This window comes from Gigantopelta aegis, chromosome 10, assembly GCF_016097555.1.
Source record: "Gigantopelta aegis isolate Gae_Host chromosome 10, Gae_host_genome, whole genome shotgun sequence".
In the NCBI taxonomy this organism is placed as follows: Eukaryota; Metazoa; Mollusca; class Gastropoda; order Neomphalida; family Peltospiridae; genus Gigantopelta; species Gigantopelta aegis.
The window spans coordinates 53,502,244-53,517,187 of NC_054708.1; the positions used below are offsets into that span (position 1 = coordinate 53,502,244).

Below are 14,944 nucleotides of genomic sequence, written 5' to 3' on the forward strand. Positions count from 1 at the left end.
GAATAGTTCCATTCTAAATGAAACATATTATCTAGGTACTGGAAACAAAATAACTTGTGTTTAAGCAACAAAATATGTATGTACTTACCTAGTAAATCTGGAGCATGTACAATCATATATTTAACAAGTTACATTTTCATAGCGTTAGAAAATATGTATCTTGAAAACTTTAAAGTTCCATTTTTATAGATTTAAAACAAATAGCCATCTATTCACCGAGTGCATATAATGAACTACTTGTGGTACGTGATCAGTCATTTGCAGGGTGCAATCTCGCTCAGCCAGTAGACCACTCATTGAGGATTGAACCCACTTTCAGTTTTTCCCTGTCCCTACCAGTGCCCCACAACTGATATATCAAAGGCTGTGGTATATGCTGTCTTATCTACATGGGGAAAGTGCATAATGGAAAAATGTGGCAGTTTTCCTCTTAAAACTACATGTCAAAATTACAAAATGTTTGACACCCATGATGATTAATAAATCAATATGCTCTAGTGGTGCTGTTAAACAAGACAAATTTTGATCAGTCATTTGTACTTGGGTTTTTTTTATTTAGCACCCAACACATATGAAGATCTGTTGGAACTTTTGCAAGGACACACGACGACAGACAAGCTGACAATAATACATCGGGTCCGGGCATGTCACCATCCCAGTCTGGCGGAAGGAAACAAACAAAAGTTAGAGGTGTGTATCTTCTTATCTTGATTCCTTATAGATTTCATTTTGTATAGAAATTAGTTTTGATAGGACACTGTGGTATCAGTTGTCTGTCCATCTACAATTTTTAACTGGCCTTTACAAGTAAAGGGGCAAGATACAGGTAATTATTTTTCCAATCATGGCAGTGCCCGTGGCAACAGAATCACCTTTTGCATTTAGATGAATTTCTCACAAACTATATGTGCTAGATCAGTGAAACTTGGTTTATAGTTGCACTTATTGATGTTCATCACAGTACCCTGAAAACCTTTATGGTAGGTCAGACATTTAATTGTGTGGAATGTTTTTGTTTTATTAGTTAATGAATTAATTAACAATGTTATTTTATCTCTAATAAAAAAAAAAAATTAACAATGTGGTTTTATCCCTCATTAAAAAAAAAAAAGAGTATAATTATAAAATCTGCATTCATTCACCAAAATTATTTGTTTGTTTTTTCTTATTAACGATCCTATTTTCTACATTCATTGTACAGGGGTCGTGGTGGCTGCAGATATCGCTTGCATTTTGATATGCTTCTGCTTTCAGGTAGCTCTGATTGTTACTAAGTAATTTGTAGCCAAACATTTTTTAAATGTCAAGTATACTGAGAGTAGCCATTAAATTATCCTGAACTGTATTATAAAAAAGCATAAAACTTTATATCAGGCCATAGGATTTCAAACTTCATGGGGAAACATTTTCGGTTCCGTGTCTTGTGATCATGGGAATCCATCGGAAACTTTTTATATTATTTTCGTTGAATAGTCATAATCCATATAATAATAATGGATTTTACTGACACGGTACCGGAAATGATCATTACCGTAAAATCCTAAAGCCTGTTGTATGTGATGTAAATGGACAAGTTTGAAATTGCTTATATTATTTGTTGGGGAGAAAACTTTTATCAGTAATTTATTGTAGTATTATTGGTGAAAGCTAAACTGTTAATAGTTCCAGGGCTGGATATAAATTGCCGTAGGTCAGCAACATTATCGATGGTAAAATGTTTACACTTGGTGTACATTAGCTGCCAGCATATAACATTAGTACATTTAAAATATGTCTACATACAGCAAAATAACCTTTCTGTCTTGTTTATTTGCTGCAAAAGTGTTGGTTTTTTTTTTTTTTTTTTTTTTTTCAATTGCCATGGGCAGGCTTTAAATTGCCGCCGGTGGGCCAATTAACTGATGGTAATTTTGTTTTTAAATTGTTGTGGTAGACATATTCTTACGTTCAAGCCCTGCATTTCTGTAAAATTGTTTTTATTTCTTTGTAGATATTGCTACGACTGTTGGTGCAGTACTTTGGTGATGAGTGTCTCCAGGAGCCTCTGGAGTTGTCCCTGCTGGACAAACTGACAGTCCATCTGTACGAGCTGACCCAGCAGATGCCGGCTGTGGCTGCGGAGGTCTTACAGAACCAGATTCTCGACAGACAGGCCGAGTTCTCACAGCTTGCAGAAAGACGAGGCAGACGAGCATTGGTTGTTGGACTCGATACGGTAATGCATTAAAGAATAACTCCAGGATAAAGGTTAACATAGTTGATAGATTTTATGTCTTGCAAATTTTGTTCAATTCACTGTCTATGATGATCCAACACCAAACTGTTAGTCTCTTCGCTTATAGTTAATAGTTAATATGTAACTACGGTCAAATTTGGTTCATGACCAACATAAATCTGCGTATAATAGGATAATCTTTATTTCTTTATTTCATTGTCCTTTTGTTTCGGTAATGCAACTGTTCAAATGTCTAAATTTCAGTTGTGAATTAGTCTTGTCGTATGGATTCATATAGTTTAATTATGATTTACTTGTCAAAAAGATAGCTTTACTCATTTAAAAAAAAAAACCTAGTCACAAACCCTAGTTTTTAAGCACAACAGTGCATATTTCACTAATAAAGCCGTTTTTGATAATTGAAACCAGACATTATTTAGATTTTTTTGTTTAGATAATCCATTTCTGTACATTCTGGTTATCCTGGGGTTTCTATTACCAAGAACCCATGTGCGTGCTGTAACCTCACCGTGGTGCAGGGGTGTAACATTCTCTTTGAGAATGGCCAATACAGCACACATTGAAGTTTAGAGTAAAATTCGGTGTCTGTAAAATTCTGTGATATTTGTATTTGTATTTTTGCACAGTTCTTTACACTGTTTTTGTTTAAACCTTGAATTTTTATGTTGATGTTGATCATCACTTTATTTATTTGCATTACCATAGTTTGACACCCAATAGCCGATGTATTTTTCATGCTGGGGTGTCGTTAAACATTCATTCATTCATTCATTCATTCATTCATTCTATTACCAAGAAATGCATTTTTAATATTTAAAAAAAAATGTACATACCTCTGAGAAGTAACAGTTATGGAGACAAGCTTAGTTTATTTTTAAAAGGTATTTCTCCGTTTCAGCATCACAGATTCTTGTTTCACACTGTTTTAACTTTATCTAAATGTGTTGCAGATTTGTATATTAACCAAACTTCGTTTCCATTTTCACAGGTTAAAACATGGACCTGTGACTTTAATATAAACACATAACAGTTATTATTTTCTTTCCAGCTATTATATCTGAAGCTGGTGTCTGTTTTATTTCCCACTTCTGATTTCCGTCATCCTGTTACTACACCTGCCATGCTTCTCATTGGTCAACTGCTGGCTCAAGTAGGTGCAGTTTTTATTCTATTGGTTACTCATAGATTTTTCTCCTCATCTGAATCACTGATTATTTTCTCCCTGAACAAGGGATACCTGATATATATTGCTTCCAGTGCTTCTATCTAATTTCACCAATAACCATATTTATCAAAGAATAGTTAGCATATCCAGTATAATAAAAAACATGATCTTTTTCAAATTATGCACTTTCAGAATTTGATAACTTTACAAATTAGATGTTAATTAATCTGGTCACGGCCCCTACATTTATTGACATTCAGGCAAATATATCCAAAATATTGATCAAACAAAAACATTTCTATAGCAAAGTTATAATGCTGATGATGTTAACATTTACTAATGAAACTGATATACATGAAAACAACACACCCAGGCTGCATCGGAATAAAGGGTGGCACATCACATTCAATCTAGCTGCAAGAAAATAGGGGGCCACATACCATTTAACCGACTTTATTCATGTTTTTATTAGCAACTCCCATTTTTGCTGAAAATTGCAGTTCCATTTTTGGATGTACCCTAAACTGGTTTCAACCTCTTGTGTTTACTGCATAACAGCTGTATAATAAATAAAAATGTATGTATTTATTGGCAAAGGATAATAGTATTTGCACAAATAGTCAATGTCACATATTACTACCAGATAGAGCCACAGCTGTTTAAATATTTTACAGTGCACCTTGAACTTTCACCCAGAATCTTTTTTTAGGGTACAATGCAGTCTTAGAGTATTGTGTTAAACTTAATGTATTTAATGGAAAACAAATCTATCTTATCATTTATTACATACCTATTCAACCTTACTATATAGTGATAAAGACATTTTCAAACCATATAATAAATTATCTTGTATGACACATATGTGCATTCTGCACCAGAACTTGTAAATGGGGAATTCCCTTTTTATTTTTACTGGAGTTAGCACCTTTTTATTACTCATGTCATGTTTGATTTATAAATCATGTCATATTGTATTTGAAGCATTACACCATAGATTTAAGAAAGTGTAATTATGATGTTAAATTAAAAAACATTTTTGTAAAAAAATAAAAGAAGGTATGTATAATGTAATAAATACAGAACTTCACATATGTTGTTTTCACTTCCTATTTATTGCACTCATTTATTTTGCACAAGAACATACCACTCGACCGTTACGTGGTCTTGTGGTATACATATTCTTGCGTAAAATAAATTTGTGCAATAAATAGGAAGCGAAAACAATGTATGTCAAGTTCTGTATATTTATCTTAACTTATAAAGTATTCTAATTAAAATAAAAATAGAAACATACTATGTACTATACTGGTAAATTAAACATATTTATCCGATTCATCTTAACTTTAATAGTATTTTTCATCTAAAAACACAATGTGTTCTACACTAGATCTTAATTATAGTATGTTTGTATTAGAACCAAACTGTATTACTCTACTGGTAATACAGCATTATCTCTTTTTCTTCTGTTTTTTGATAATTATTTCATGAAATGCCACATTTACAGATCACACTATATATCTATGTGGTGTAGCTATACAGCAGATTAATAATAACATGGGAATATTATAATAATAATAATACATATGAAACGATGACATAATTTAGCATCATGTGTTATTGTAGTGCCCAGTGAAGACCGAGCGGGATGTAGCTAGTGGTCTGTTTCTCTGCAGTCTGTGTTTGCAGGTGAGATTTTACACATATACTCAATTGATTAAGGGCCAGTCGACCTTTTAGTAATTATTCTTTGCCAGTGTCATATTGAGCAAGTTTTAACATAGATGACTTGTAAACATTGTTTCACTAAAATGTGACCCGTGGTAAGGCAAAAATCTTGCTGTTGTGGGTTTTTTTGTACCATATTTGAAAAACCAACAACCCCAAAATATCAACTAACCTTTAATTAATTTTGTTGAGTATACATACCAATCACAGGTGAAGATAATACCTGTGTAATAACTTAATATTGTAAGGATTATTTAGATTTTTCTTATCTTTTAAAACTTACTAGACAAAGTTATTTTATTTAACCTTTGTATTTCATGTGTTTGACAATATCATGTACATGTGATATGTTTTATTTGTTTTCATCTTGTAACCAATAGCTGATATTTGTCTATCTTTCAGTATGTGTGGTTATCGAAGAGGTATTTTCCAGAAGCTATCAACTTCTTACATGGTGTGTTGTTTCTCGCAGCAGAAAAGAAAGCAAACAAAAGTATGTGACCTTTTGTATAAAATCTGTTTCCTAATCAGGTAGATTTGTGAATTTTACTTGTTATTTATAATTAGATTTCTGTAAGTTCTGCAACCAAGCAATGTTATTCACAGGTTTTAATGAAACAAAAACAACAGCTGCTGTGCCAGTGGAGTCAATGAATTTAGAATATGTTCAATAAATAAACAAATTGCTCATTATTCAGCTGGGTTAAATTTTTCAACTTGAAATACTCCCATGTATTTAAATCTCATTGGGCTTCACTTCTAAACCTTATCTTACAACATAACAAGATATTACAATTCCTTTTTTTGCCATATATTTAACATATATTGCTTTGCCTATGAACTAAACAAGTCTAATAGTAATAAAAAATCATAAAAATCATCAGTATTCTTTATATACTTTATACTTTATAAAGTATACTTTATAATATCAGTATACTATAATATATAATATCAGTATACTGTATGAAGTATACTTTATAGTATACTTTATAATATCAGTATACTTTATACTTTATACAGTATACTGTATACTTTATTATCAACCCTGGCAAATGACAATGGCAATCAGCAATACCATGGAGATTACCACTGTGTTTTCAGTTTTTCATGGCATTTATTTTGCAGTGGGCCTATCAATTTTCTATATCACTTTACTCAATTATTTCTTTATTTCTTTTCAACATTACCTGTCCTCAAAACTAGTGCATATTCCCTACGGTTAGTAGACTGGTCCAAACATCCCAACAGCCAATGGGATGGCCTAAAATTCTTCTACTGCACACCCCTTCCTGTTCCAGTCACGTGACTGTAACTTCCTTCTTTTTCCTGAGTGGATCACACGGGACCAGTCTACTAACCGTAGGGAATATGCACTAGTTTTGAGGACAGGTGATGTATCTATAAAAGAGAAAACACTCCAAGTTTTTTCCATTTTGGGTAATACTGACAAATTAAAGTCTTCCCTGACACATTAACTAAAACATTGCCATGGAAAATGCCATTGATGCTATTTTTCCATGGTAGTTTCTTAATTGCCAGAAGGTTGACCATAATAAAGCATTCGTCAAATGATAAATTATTTGACAATAAGACTTGCAACTGGACATTTTTAGGTTTTTACCTACATCTTAAAGATGAAAACAAATATTTATTATTTTAATAAATTTATTGAGCAATGATCCCGATTTCAGTTGAAAGAGTTGTGCCTCCATTTAAGCCAGTCGGAACAGGTGTGAACTTGTTGTTGGTGACATCTGAAGAATCAAAGTAAGCAAGTCAATCCAGTTATTTGTATTTCAGCTGTTCTAAATTCTAGAAATGTCATTTAGTTTACAGAACTTTAATTACACCTCATAATGGTGGTTTGGTTATGTACTAGCTTTTTTTAAAAGTGGTAATGTTATTAACAGCTGCTGGAGATTTGCACATATTAAGAAATGCATTTCAAGTTATTTTAACATTTCACATTTCAGTGGTTTTGAGTTCAAGTTAAAACTGGTTTGTATTTAATTTACCTGGTGGCTGTGATGACCCTTATATACAAGGCAATTACCCATATATTTTGGGCATAATGTCGCATTATCAAACCTTCCCACTTTTGTGCATCTACCGGGTTTCTTCTGTGGCGTCGTGGCATTATTGTCAAAATCGGTCTACAGGCTGGTAGGTACTATTTTCGGATCCCAGTCGATCACCTTGACTTGGTGCAGTCTGGGGCGGGATGTAGCCCAGTGGTAAAGCACTCACTCGATCTATTGCTCCCTCGTGGTCCCATTGGGCTATTTCTCGTTCCAGCCAGTGCACCACGACTGGTATATCAAAGGCTGTGGTATGTACTACCCTGTCTGTGAGATGTTGCAGATAACAGATCCCTTGCTGCTAATCGAAAAGAGTAGCCCATGAAGTGGCGACAGCGGGTTTCCTCTCTCAATATCTGTGTGGTCCATAACCATATGTCTGATGCCATATAACCGTAAATAAAATGTGTTGAGTGCATTGTTAAATAAAACATTTTTCCTTCCTTTTTTTTTTTTCCTTGCTGCAGTCTAAAGTCCTAACATTTGTGTATAGTCCTGACATCTAACAAGAAATACTCAACAGAAATAGAAATCAAAACCACAAGAGTAGAAATTCCTAATATTTAAATGTTTCAAGAATCTCACAGGAAAATGTTAAAGTTTTTTTTGTTTAACGACACCACTAGAGCACATTGATTAATTAATCATCTGCTGTTGAATGTCAAACAGTTGGTAATTCTGACTCATAGTCATCAGAGGAAACATTTTACCATTAGCCTTTTATGTGCACTTTCCCACAGCTACATTTTACCAGTAGTAGGCAGGATCAGTTGAATGGATTATGTGCACTTTCCCCCCCAGAGAGGAACAGACTAATAATGATGAACACCTGCCACAAATATTTTTAAAAGTCACTTTGTCTAGTGGGTTTGTGAAACCACTAGCCCACCAAGATAAAGCACTGCCCAAATTCCTGATCAAGTATAACTGGATTTTTTATATAATTTTTGTAACATTACAATTTACGAGTATAAATAACAAGTAAAATAAAAAACAAACACTTAAAATTGTTGTAACTTTCAATTTTTTTGTGTGTTGTACGTTTGGTTTTTTTGTCAAGTGTGATCCATCGTCATTGTTCCGTTTTCGCTTTTGCTCTTCCCCCGGGGACAAAATAATTGAGCAAACTCAGGTTGCTATCTATATCAAAATACAACAGAGGTAATAGATGGTTGGTAGGGCCCTACATTTAGGGCTACTATTTATGTCGCCAGGAACGGTGATGTCAATTGCTCAAATACAGGGCATTATCCCATGTCAGAATATAACAAGATCTAATCCGTTGTTAATTGATGAACAAAAAAAAGTATCATCTTGTATCGGCAGCCGTGACGCATTATCCAGACCGGCTACACGTTAATAGTCCAAGCAGAGTCATTGCATGTGCGGTTACCATTAAAGTAAATTGTTGTCAGCGAAGTGTTAAATTAGAAAACAATAGGTAAATAAAACAAAAAAACTGAAATTCAAAGCATGACTGGGGTTTACTTGATTGAGATTACGTCGTCGCGATTGGTGATTTCCAAGTTTTTTTAGCCTAAAAGTAAAAAATATGTGCGAGATTAACCAGTGACATGTCCAACCAATCAAAACACGCATGTCATTAGACTTATTTCCTGTGCCAGAAACTTGAAAGGGAAAAGTAAACAATGCATGCTGTAACTGGCGATGTAGAGATAGCATCAGACCTAGTTCAAGTGGATTATTGTTATATACTAGCATTGTTGATATTAGATGACAAACGTCACAATTTTACTAAACGAAATTTCAGTTAGCGATAAGGAGGGGGGTGGAAACCACTAGCCCGCAGGGCTAGTGGTTTTGCGTTTCTCACTAGCCCGAACTTAAAAACCATTAGCCACGGGCGTTGGGCTAGCGGATTTGTCGAACTCTGCCTGTACTAGGATTTAGCTCTTGAAGTTAGTGACGTTGATAGTAATTTTAAGTAGGATCATTAATCATTTAGTTGCACCTTTCATGCCATAAAACTGAATAGGTAGTTTTATATATGCCAGCAATGTTTTTAAATCACTGCTTTTTTTGTTAGGAACTGTGAATTGAAGTTGTTTAATGTGGCTGAAGTGTTTGACTCAGATTTGACTGAAGATGAACTGTCAACAGACAACTTCAGGTACGTAAGCTTAATAATAGTTATGTGGTCATTAGCCATATTGATACCCATAGGGTAGGATGCATTTTTACTGTTAAGTAAAATAGTGTATTTATAAAAATGGCAGCACACCATATGTGTTGATACCAAAAACACAGAAGTTTTTTTTTTTTAGAAAATGACATTATGGAATGAAGAGTGGAGACTATATTTTACTAGCATAAGAATTATTTAACCTGGGGGCTGAATGTAACTTGAAGATTTATTTTCTGGAACATCGGCCAAATTCAAAATATAACTTAAAATTGCATGCAGTTTATATCTTGGGTGTCTAGACTTAAGTTTTAAAAGCATGGTGTTAGATACAACTTATTTTTGTAAATTAGTAAAAGATAGAAACGGATTGATAGACGGTTTAAAACCATATTTGTTTTATTTTTGTAGGGTTAATGCAGTAAACAGTTGTGTCCACCTGCTACAGGAGTTTTCAACACTCTACGCTGACCTTCCTTCATATACAGAAATATTTCTTCCTGTGATAGAAATCTGTAAACAGTTACCAAAACATCTCTATCCACAATCTCTGCAAGTGAGTACATTTTGTATATGGATATTTTTTAATTGAGCTAGTGCTTATTCATTATAGGTGTTCAGTACTTCAACAAAATAATTTGTGGGGTTTTGTTAAATTCTGTCACTATTGGTGCTGTTGATTGTGCAGTAGAGGTATGCCTCTTCAACTCTGATTTTCAGAATGACAAGATTTTTAACAAGAATTCCATGAAATTAAATGACTCCCCAGCCATAAACGTTTTCAATGCACTGTGATGAACATTCATAGGTGCAACTATAAACCAAGTTTCATTAAAAAAAAACGTAATACCTGTCTTGCCTTTTTACTTTGCAAAAACAGTATCTATGTTTATCTGGATTGTTTGGAATAATTGTCAGGCGACTTCAACATTATTTGGGGCGGGGATGTAGTCCAGTGGTAAAACGTTTGCTTGATATGTGGTCAGTCTGGGATCGATCCTTGTCGGTGGGCCCATTGGGCTATTTCTCGCTCCAGCCAGTGCACCACGACTGGTATATCAAAGGCTGTGGTATGTACTACCCTGTCTGTGGGATGGTGCATATAAATGATCCCTTGCTGCTAATCGAAAAGAGTAGCCTATGAAGTGGTGGCAGTGGGTTTCCTCTCTCAATATCTGTGTGGTCCTTAACCATATGTCCGACGCCATATAAGCGTAAATAAAATGTGTTGAGTGCGTTGTTAAATCAAACATTCCTTCCTTCAACATTATTTATTTAACCAAATATTATGAAACTCTAATGTTATCATGAAAAAATTAATGTATGTAAAGCACTTTCCTAATGAGTGGTCGGTCTGGGAACGATCCCCATTGGTGGGCCTAGTGGGCCGTTTCTCGTTCCAGCCAGTGCACCACGACTTGTATATCAGAGGCCGTGGTATGTGCTATGGGATGGTACATATAAAAGATCCATTGCTACCAACAGGAAAATGTGGTGGGTTTCCTCTCTGTAATGTGAAAATTACCTAATGTTTGAAAGTTAAAGTTAGTTTTGTTTAACAACACCATTTGAGCACATTGACTAATTAATTATCAGCAATTGGATGTCAAATGTTTGGTAGTTCTGATACATAGTGGTTCGATCTTTCGACGCAAGCACCACAAGCAAGCACTTGATTGAGTTAAATGCCACCCACCAAATGTTTGACATCCCATAATCAATTATTAATAAATTTAATATGCTCTAGTGGTGTCGTTAAACAAAACAAACTTCTTAACTTTTTCTTTTCCTTTCCAGAGTGCATTAAGTAACCTCCTTTCACAGATTGACAAATCAAGCCAAAAGCCGAGGCAGTGCTTGGTAATACAGAAGAAGAAACCTCAGCCTCTGAAAATGTTTGAGCCTAAGTTTGAGGAAGTGTAAGTTACCAGCCTTTAATTCATTATTTTCTTAGTTCTGGACATATCTTTTTAAAAATTGTAAAAAGAATATTAATAGTGATAGTTAGACATAAAAAAGTACAATGTGTTCTAATCGTCCCATCGTTTGTGTTCTGGTTACACTTATTGTATAAAAGGAGTACTCGTCCACAGCTTGTTCTGTTGTACAAGTGCTGACATTGGATAATCTTTAGGAATCATACATTCCTCATATAGCGCTGTTGGGACAGAACAGTTTATCACCCATTGATAGGTCTTATTAGATCTGGTTATATTTAAAGTTCTTTAAGATTCATGTGTATATCTAAAAGGTTCAGATTTGCCCCGCTTTGGACCTAGTCTCTAGTGATCAGTCCTAAGAAGGCCCCCTTTGGCTCATATTCATTCCTTATATACAACATGTGTTTTGATTTAACTGTTGAATTTTTATATTGATGTTGTTCATCATTTAATGTTTTGCATTTATCATAGTTTGACACCCAATAGCCAATGTATTTTTCATGCTGGTATGTCATGAAACATTCATCGATTCATTCATCGATTCATTCCTTATATAGAAGCGTCCTGATAGGAGCTTGTTTGGCATAGAACCAATTTATTTTAGTATACATCTTAGTAGTTAATTATTCATTGATTAACCTTCTTTGGCCCAAACACTTAATAGTCTTCTACAAATGTTTTTGTGTGTGTGTGTTGTTTTTAACTGAAACTAAAAATATTTAATCATTTTAAACAGGTGGGATGGAAAGAAGAAGAAAGGGGGAGGTAACCGGAAGTTCAACGAGAAGCAGCGTCTGGTTCACAAACACAAGAGAGAACTGAAGGGTGCGATACGAGAGATAAGGAAGGATGCTCAGTTTCTCGCTCATGAACAGCTCAAGGAGACTTTGACTAGGTGAGTCGGCAGTTGGTCTTTGGTGGGGGAATTACCAACAGAACACACAGAGCATACTGTAAACTAATATATATTACTACGACACAACCATATAGTAATGGGTTGGTCAGTAGCCTTTTTTTTTTTTTCTTTTTTTTTTTAAATTTCTTTTTACTCTATTAAAAGCAAGGGGGCGGGACGTACGCATAGCTTAGTTGTACAGCACTCACCTGATGTGCGATGTATCTAGGATCGATACCCATCAGTGGGTCCATTGGGGCCCTTTCTCGTTCCAGATAAACAGCGATAGGGAATTGTTTTTTGGTTAATCTGATGCAAAGACATAGAAAGGAATATAAGTTGAACCTATTTAAGCAGTCACCTTTTCTTTAGCAGCCATGCGGTCCGTTTAGGATCGATCCCCGTCGGTGGCCCCATTAGGCTATTTTTCGTTCCAGCCAGTGCTCCACAACTGGTGTTACAAAGGCTGTGGTATGTACTATCCTGAATGTGGTATGGTGCATATAAAAGAACCCTTTCTATTAATCGAAAAGAGTAGCCCATGAAGTGGTGACAGCGGGTTTCCTCTCTCAATATCTGTGTGGTCCATAACCATATGTCTGACGCCATATAACCGTAAATAAAATGTGTTGAATGCATCATCAAATGAAACATTTTCTTCCTTCTGTTAAAAGCAAGGTAACAAAATAAAAAAGTTAAAAAAGTGAGTGGTTTGAATATGTTGTAAATGTTGTTCTTTGAATGAAAGAGAATTCTTAGGTTTGACTTAGGTAAATTTCATTTGTTTCCAAACATTGATTTTGATACAATGTATTAACCTCAACTATGACTCGAGAAAACAGTTTGTATATTGGTTGTTTTTAGGAGAAAAGCATAGTAATGTGGCAAGTTGTTGGATCACTGTTTTAACAATAGTAGTAATCAAAGGTTTGACACCAGTTCCATTTTGTGACTTACTTGTTTGCTTAAACATATTATACACAATGTCAACTGAGTGCTTGACTTTAATTTGTAATTTTTGTGTGTGTGTGTTGGGGGGGGTAATTATTGTTTTGGTTTTTTTGGCGTGTACTTCTAATGTATTATTCCTGGGGTTTTTATAGGCACGTAAATTTATAATTTTTTAAAACTTTTTAGCCGATTTAAAGGGTTTTCTTTTTTGTTTTATTGCTTTTTTGGGGGTTGGGTGGGGGGTAGCAAAAAATAATTTTCACTAAGTAGATTGAATGTGATCTGAAATGTTGAGAATAACTTCAATTTAAGCATGGTACTAATTTTTAACAGTTATTTCAGATTTTATTTTAAAATGAATTACACATCTCCGTTTCTGTTTCAGAGATGCTGAAAGGAAACGCCGAGTCAGAGATCTCCATTCAAGCCTGGCCATGCAAGAGGGAGATTACAAGAAGCTGAAAAAACTAAAGAGCTGACCAAAATGTTAACAGAAAAGAAATTAAAATTTCATAGTCATTTTTATTGATGAACATAACAAACATTCTGTACATATGTTGTTTCTTAAAAAAGAAAAAAAGTTATAAATTAAACAAACTCATTCATTTGAGGCTATGATCACACCTTGATCTTTGTCATCTTTTAAGTCTCAAAGTATATTTTCTTTAGGACAGTGGAACTCCTCAAAACCGGACCCTCTGTAAACCACAGACATGATTGTGCACACTACCAAACAAAAACTGATTTACTCGAACATAGCGATGTTAATGCAGTTTGAGAAATGGCTTTCCAGTTGGGGGTGCTGTAACATGGGACGCCATTTTTTTCAAAAGAAAAACTGTTTGCCAACTTGTTATGCAGCGAATCATTGGTCTATTGGAAACTGTAGGCCAATCACAATACAGGAGAGTCGAGAAGTTCAGAGTGTAATATTCGGCTATTTTCAGTATATCCCAGCAAATTTTGTTTTCCCTGGCAACATAAATTAAGGCAAAGTGCTCCCAAAGTGTCTGAAACCAGAATTTCCCCATGACCAGATGTTTCTCACAGTCCCATTTTAAATATCGGTTTAAACAGAACCTGTCTGTTATGTCTCTAATCCTGTTCCGCTAAATGATTAATATTTTTTATTCCTGACTTTATATACAACCATCTTGTCCTTGACATTGTTCGGACACCATCATGAGGCGAGTAAAGATATCTACCGATGTTTCAAGCATTCTGTAGTATATGTTTTATGCTAACAATAACATAACATGGTGGCAGCAACAGGTAAAAGTGAACTATACTAACGGTAGGTACAGCAGAACAAGCATAAACACTCCGAAACGAACTCAACAATTCGTACCAAATTAATTTTGTCGCACTTGCAAACCATGTGTGCTGAACTCAATAAAAATTAAACATGGCGTGAATTCCTCTTACGGACTGGACACAACCTGATATTGCGGAAATTTTCAGTCTATTTAAACAAACTATACAACTCTATTGTGCCGACAAAGAAATCACAGATCCGGAAAAAATCGCCCTAAAAATCAAAAGAGGCATCAGAAACGAGGGATTACGTCGATTATGTCGACTGAACACATCGGGATTATCTAAAGCCGACAAAGAAAACCCGACCAAATTATGGGAGTATTTTGAAAAACAATTCAAAACTCCCAAGTTAATTTTTGAGTTTATCGTTTGGAACTCGTGCAGTTTAGACAAAAATCAAATGAAAATGTTGATTTTGTCACACGATGCAAAACCCTGGCTTTGAAGTGTGAATTTGAAGAACATGAACTCCAAGAAAGAATACTGGAACTGTT

General features: G+C 34.6%; 1 protein-coding gene across 1 annotated transcript in view; it reads left to right on the forward strand.

Moving 5' to 3' along the window:
- LOC121383198 (nucleolar protein 14-like) overlaps window positions 1–13,756 on the forward strand; it is a 30,591-nt gene extending 16,835 nt beyond the window's left edge. The window contains exons 12-22 of the mRNA XM_041513071.1: window positions 560–690; window positions 1,991–2,215; window positions 3,285–3,386; window positions 5,025–5,087; window positions 5,529–5,619; window positions 6,818–6,893; window positions 9,252–9,335; window positions 9,759–9,903; window positions 11,145–11,266; window positions 12,024–12,182; window positions 13,519–13,756. Coding sequence (XP_041369005.1) covers window positions 560–690; window positions 1,991–2,215; window positions 3,285–3,386; window positions 5,025–5,087; window positions 5,529–5,619; window positions 6,818–6,893; window positions 9,252–9,335; window positions 9,759–9,903; window positions 11,145–11,266; window positions 12,024–12,182; window positions 13,519–13,612 — 1,292 coding nt within the window. The 3' untranslated portion in view covers window positions 13,613–13,756. The remainder of the gene's footprint in view (window positions 1–559; window positions 691–1,990; window positions 2,216–3,284; window positions 3,387–5,024; window positions 5,088–5,528; window positions 5,620–6,817; window positions 6,894–9,251; window positions 9,336–9,758; window positions 9,904–11,144; window positions 11,267–12,023; window positions 12,183–13,518) is intronic.
- The last annotated feature ends 1,188 nt before the right edge of the window (window positions 13,757–14,944 follow it).